This window comes from Panthera pardus, unplaced genomic scaffold (assembly GCF_024362965.1).
Source record: "Panthera pardus isolate Hobbes unplaced genomic scaffold, ASM2436296v1 HiC_scaffold_17, whole genome shotgun sequence".
NCBI classification, from domain to species: domain Eukaryota; kingdom Metazoa; phylum Chordata; class Mammalia; order Carnivora; family Felidae; genus Panthera; species Panthera pardus.
Genome location: NW_026526732.1, coordinates 133,419,657 through 133,426,044, shown reverse-complemented (window position 1 = coordinate 133,426,044; position 6,388 = coordinate 133,419,657). Strand labels below are relative to the sequence as shown.

Sequence of the window (6,388 nt, the reverse complement as noted above, 5' to 3'; positions counted from 1 at the left end):
CTGGATGGATATCTATGCCCCCTGGCCCTGCAAACTCCCCAGAGGCAGATGTGCACCTGCTGTTCATTCAACCCAAGAAAAAACAAGTGCCAAAAAACTATGTGTGCAAGATTGAGAAAAGACTTGGAATTCCATTCTGATGGCCTCTTTTTATAAGTGAAGAAGATCCAAAGGGCAGCCCCAAGGTCACATGATCATGTGTGAGTGGCAGCAGGGACAAGTATGTTGCTCAATTTTCTTCTCTCTGAACAATATCCCTTTCAATAGTTCACTGGAACTTTCCAGACTAACATGAGAACGCCCAGAACACCTGGGCTGGGAGATTTGGTGAGGGAGGAGGAGAGATAGGAGGGTGCCTCAGGACCAGGGTGGAGAAGTCCCATGGGGGTCCAAGGAGGGGGACTTCCCAATGAGGTGAGTGTTGCTGCAAACCTGGAGGTGTCTGGGCTGTATCAGGGTCAGGGGTTTTGTAGTAGCTGTGTGGCTTCAGTTCCGTGGGACAGCACACCCGGCCATCTCTTAAGATGGAACTGGGTGATGACAGGACACCTTGGTGCTGGAATGTCTCAGAGGCCTCCCTTAGACTCTACAGCCAAACTGGCTCCCACCTCAACTCAAGGGGGCTTATCTCACCCATAAAATAGCCCTTCCTTCTCCTGCCCTGCCCACCTCCAGAATTCAAATGAGGATGACATTCATTGCGAGTGTCTTTTATCCCTAGCCAAATCTGTGACTCTTTACCTGGCTGCTTTCTTGCCCCAGCCCACTCCCCTTCTCCAGGTCCAAGGAGCCATAAACTCCCAGGGCTAGGGTGAGCAGATCTCCTACAGGGAGGTTCATCTATGGAAAAGAATATATTTCCCACCCGGTTCCCAACTCAAACACGCAATAAACGTCAATCTAATCTCCAAACGTGATCATTTCTCCAAACACGAAAATAACAGAGCCGCCAATGGGTCTGTCATTTTGTTCGCCCCATTCTAAATGCCTTCAAAACCGCCTGAATAAAGATAAGAGAGGATTGTGTACGTTTTCTACACAAATGGTGGAAAGTAATAAAATAAACATCAAAGGTGAGCTCCCACGTACTAGCAGCTCCGTCGCTATTTTCAACAAAGGCAGGAAAAAGGAGGAAACCTCAGCGTGGAAGGGCAGCGGGTTATAAGTGCACCCTTCCGGGGGTCCAGGGCGCCCCCTCCCTGGGGTATTGACACCACGTAGGCCCAACCGACCAGAGAAAGGACCCCCTTTCCCGTTCGTTGGTCGGAAACCACAGCCAAAGTCCTCAAGGTGAAGGACTGGAAAGTAATGGTCGTAAACACGTGGTGCTCTAGGCCCCTGCCCTCGGGAACACGCCTTCCCTTTCGTTCCTGCTACAGTCGGAACCCCGGGAATAGCTCTTCTCCGCTCGGCTCGCGTCGGGAGGATTCCGCCGGGGTAGACACGCCGGCAGAGCCTGGCACCCTGCGCCAGACACAGTTGCCCCAAGGAAGAGGGGAACACTCCTTTTATCCAAGAGCCACCAGCCAGGTAAAGAAAAACGTACAGAAAAACAAAAGTGAAAGTCAGAGGCGATTTATCGAGCAACAGTCAAGGCCACTGGAAAAAAAAAAAAAAAGGTACACAATTTCAAGTCCAGTAGTTTACTCAGAAAGGAAGGGAGAAAGAAAGAAGAGAAAGAAAAGAGAAAAGAGAAGAAAAGAAATGAACAAAGAAAAGAAAAGAAAGCCAGCAAAGGGAAACCACAGAAAGGTGCACAGCATGTGGCTCCCATAAGCGATCCCCGCAGAGTGTCCTGCGCGGTCTTTGCTGTTTAGCACTTCGTTAGTAACGACGGGGGGTTGCTTTCCGAAGAAGCACGGTTTTCGCTACCAAGAGGAGGAAAACACACACCGCAGGCAGTTTAAGAGGACTGCTGGAGGGAGCGAAGTCCTTGCTGCCCTGGACCCAGCCCTTCCGGGTGTCCCCTAGAGATATCCCCCTCCACTGCCCCAATCGCCTCCTTGAGCTCTAAAATGCAGTGACTCCTCCTAGGCAGCTGGGCTCTCACACCTGAGGGAGGAGCGGGCGGGCGGGGCCGGCACGCGGGCACACTCACTGACACGCGCACACCCCAGCCGCGCGCAGACTCCTCATTGGCGGGAGGCAGAGGGCGGGGCCGGGCAGACCCAAAACAAACAACCTGCGCGGAGATTTTGCCTCCGCGCTGCCGCATGGCCTCGGCCTGGTGTGAGCCCTCCGGGGAGCTGCAGCCACCTTGGCCACCTTGTTCCCCCACCCCTCTGCCATCTGCGCCCAGGCCCCGCCCCCTCGGAGCCGCCGCGGGGTTATATTGGGCTTGAACGAAGGTGGAGGCGAGACGTAGCAGCGGAAGGCCAGCGAGGAGATGCAGCTTCGGAGGCCCGGGACGAAAAGGCGGCTGCGGGCGCCACGGTCTCGGGGACTCGGCTCCGTGGGCGCTCAAGGCTGAAGGCTCCATACCCTCCCCCCAAGAGTGGCACGCACACAGGCTGGCACCATCTCCGTGCCTCGAGGACGCCTGCCTGGGACCTGGGACCTCCAGTGAAGAACACCTCCTGGTCTCTTGAATGGATAGCAGATGCTCACGCTTCTTCCTTCCAGCAAGAAGTCCCAAGCCCGGCACACTTGGCTATCAGAGGGTGGAACTGCACCCCCTCACGCGTTCACCCCGAAGTCTCTAATCCTCGAATTGAAGACAGAACACATCCAACTCCTCCCTCTCCGCCCCTCTTAGTTCACCCAATAAGCACAACCCCTCCAAAAAAATTCCAGCGGAAGAAGACTCGTAAACGGAAAAGTGACTGTCTCTCGTAAGAGGAGGGAGAGCTCCTGGGAAAGAAAGGCAAGGACCCGTGACCCCGGGATCTCCATTCCGGCCCCCGGCACCAGCTTCCCAAGACCGCGCGAAGGAAAAGGGTACGGCGCGGGGCAGGGACAGGGTGTGTGGTCATGAAGTTGGAGGTGTTCGGCCCCCGCGCGGCCCACGGGGACAAGCCGGGTAGTGACTTGGAGGGTGCCGGCGGCAGCGACGCACCATCTCCGCTGTCCGCAGCCGGCGACGATTCCCTGGGCTCGGACGGGGACTGCGCGGCCAACAGCCCGGCGGCGGGCGGCAGCGCCGAGGAACTGGCGGGCGGCGGCGAGCGGAACGCAGGCTGCGGGCCAGGCGCTGAGGAGGAGGTCCCCGCAGCGGTGGCGGCGGGGCACGCGGAGGCCTGCGCAGCCGGGCCAGGTGCGGGGAGCGCGGGGGGCGGCGAGGGCGCGCGCAGCAAGCCGTACACGCGGCGGCCCAAGCCCCCGTACTCGTACATCGCGCTCATCGCCATGGCTATCCGCGACTCGGCTGGAGGGCGCCTGACGCTGGCCGAAATCAACGAGTACCTCATGGGCAAGTTCCCCTTCTTCCGCGGAAGCTACACCGGCTGGCGCAACTCCGTGCGCCATAACCTCTCACTTAACGACTGCTTCGTCAAGGTGTTGCGCGACCCCTCGCGGCCCTGGGGCAAGGACAACTACTGGATGCTCAACCCCAACAGCGAGTACACCTTCGCCGACGGGGTCTTTCGCCGCCGCCGCAAGCGCCTCAGCCACCGGGCGGCAGCCCCCCAACCAGGGCTTCGGCCAGAGGAGGCCGCGGCCCACCCCGCCGCTGCGCCCCCTCCGCCCGCGTCCGCCGCCCCGATTTCTCCCCGTGCGCGCTCGCCCGCCCGCCACGAGGGGCGCGCCAGCCCTGCGGGCAAGTTTTCCAGTTCTTTCGCCATAGACAGCATCCTAAGCAAGCCCTTCCGCAGCCGCCGAGATGGGGACGCAGCCCCCGGGGCGCGGCTGCCATGGGGCGCCGCACCCTGTCCGCCGCTCCCCACATATCCTGCGCTCCTCCCCGAAGCCTCCGGAGGGGCCCTGCTGCCGATGTGCGCTTACAGTGCGGTGGAGCCCTTGCTGCTGAGCGCGCGCGGAGCCGACGCACCGCCGGCCGCGCCACCCGCAGTGCCTCACCTCTTGCTTGCACCCCTCTCTGCCTCGGCCCCCGCCAAGCCGTTTCGTGGCCCCGCGGCTGGCGGCGGCGCGCACCTGTACTGCCCCCTGCGGCTGCCCGCGGCGCTGCAGGCGTCCTCAGCCGGTGGCCCCGGCCCGCACCTGCCTTACCCAGTGGAGACGCTTCTGGCCTGAGCCGCGCCGCGGAGCCCGGCAGCAGGGGTGGGAGCCATCGGGGAGGAAGGGAACACAGGCTTGGGGTTTTTGCATTTTCCAGCCAGACCAAAAAAAAAAAAAAAAAAAGACTTTAAAAGAAAAATCTCCATCAAACGTGCCTTAAAGCTAAAGCATTTTTGACAGAAGTGTTTTAACTTAGTTCAGAATGTTTTCTTTCGTGACTTTACAGAGAACTAAACCAATTCTTCATAATTGTTTTAGTTTACTGACCAAGCCTGTCCCTCCTTCACTTCACAAAGACTTTGTCTATTTTCTTACTGCCCAGGCTCTCCCTTATTCCTATTTTTGTAGCACCTTCCATTGATTTTTCCCTTAAAACACACACACACACACACACACACACACACACACACACATATCAGGGAACCATTCCATATGATAAATGATATGACTACTGTTTGGGGTTTATTGGGGCCCCACTCTACGTAAGTATGTGGCATTTACAGGCATGACTGAGTGTGAGAGAGGTGTCAGAGAATCTTCAGTCATTTCTCTGCTATTGACCAATGCTTCACTGTGCCAAAAGATAAAAAAAAAAAAAAAAAAAAAAGGCTGGGTTTTGTAGTTAAATTATTTATATATTTTTGAAACCTGAATTGAAAATGTTGCAGGCAACGGGCTACAGCTTTATTAGTGGTTCGGTGGTGTCTAACTGTGGTCTCCTTGGGCCAAGCAATTTCTGTAAAGGAAAATTTAACATTACCTATGTGGGGTGCCAGGACCACTGCCACATGAAAGCGAGTGTGATTTTTATTTTTAATATTATTTTATTTGTGTCTGTACATATTCATGTATAAATTTTATGAAACCCAGGCATAGTGCTTATTTTTAATAAAACTTACAACTGACTTTAGCACTTTGTGGTAGTAGGTTGGAGATGGAGAGTTTTTTTTTTTTTTTTTTTTTTTTTATATCCCCACCCCACCCTGCCCCTGCCAAGAAAATTGGTTGAGGTTTGACTCTCAAAAAATTTCCAGCGGGGGTCAAATATCTTCTTGAATAATTCAGTAAAGGTAGAGGCAGAGTGCAGGTTTCCTTACCTAACCAATTGCTATACAAACATCCAGGATGAGACTTCCATCAACACGATTTCTTAAACTTCCAACCAATGACCTCTGTGAAAATTCTCTTAAGAGTTATCAGAAAAAATGATAAGGTGTGTGCCCCTCTCCTACAAGAATCCCTTAGTAGACAAATTGAGCTATTAACAAGGTTATAGTCAAGCAGACATTTTTAAGTAAATTGGTTCTGATTTGGAGTTCAAAAAGCTAGAAACAATTGTGGTATAAGACCATCTCAACACACCAAAGATTTCTTTAGGGTAGTTTTAGAAAGCAATTTGAAAGTCAGTGTTTTTTGACAAAATGAAACTACCTACCTTTTTAGGGATTCAAAAGTTAATTTGCTTATGAACCAATCAGTAGTAATTTTTTTTCACACTCTCCTTTCATATGAGGATACCATTTGTCAAGGTGGGGCTGCTAGGCCTATTTCAGTTGTGATCTGAAGAGAAAATACTATCTCAGATGGGGCAAAGACAGTTTCTCATAGCAAAAAGGAAAGGTTTTGATCTGAGGAAGCACCAGAAAACAGTGCAAACACCTGTTTCTTGGTAAATTCAAAGGCAGTGAGGCTCTAACAATTTATGGATCTCAGTATTCTAAAGACTAATGCAAAGAACAAGAAATCCAGAATCTTGACATTTAGGCCCCGTTGTTGTTCCTGCAGTTCTGGGATAGATCTCATCTAATTTAAGACAAGATGATGATTTAGGATTTACATATTGTGAGGTGGGGAAAAGAAAGTGGAATTTATTTCAGGATGCTGTCTTTTGGTGGAAATGGGGGGAGGAGGGGGAAGCCCATCTGCTAGTCTAGTACCAACAAGTCTTGACAGATTTTGGTTATATCTACTTAGTAATCATGAAGGGTGATAATAATAGGATTGAATTATGACAAAAGGTAGACATTGAAGTGGAGATTTGCACCTACAAGGCCAATAATTAGACTAAAAAATAAGACTGAAATGGACTGGGGCAAGAGATAGGGCAACAAGTTTACTGGATTGGAAAGATCAGGACCCATATGCTCAATCCTTTTCCTTTTTCTCTTGAAAACACACTCTGAGTTTAAAGGCCAACAGGAAGTCAGCCACT

The 6,388-nt window shown here is 52.6% G+C and overlaps 1 protein-coding gene across 1 annotated transcript; it reads left to right on the top strand.

Moving 5' to 3' along the window:
* The first annotated feature begins 2,964 nt into the window (after positions 1-2,964).
* FOXQ1 (forkhead box Q1) lies at positions 2,965-5,086 on the top strand. The gene has a single exon (XM_019419919.2). The coding sequence runs from the start codon at positions 2,971-2,973 to the stop codon at positions 4,189-4,191; it is 1,221 nt and encodes a 406-aa protein (XP_019275464.1). The 5' UTR covers positions 2,965-2,970; the 3' UTR covers positions 4,192-5,086.
* Positions 5,087-6,388: the final 1,302 nt, after the last annotated feature.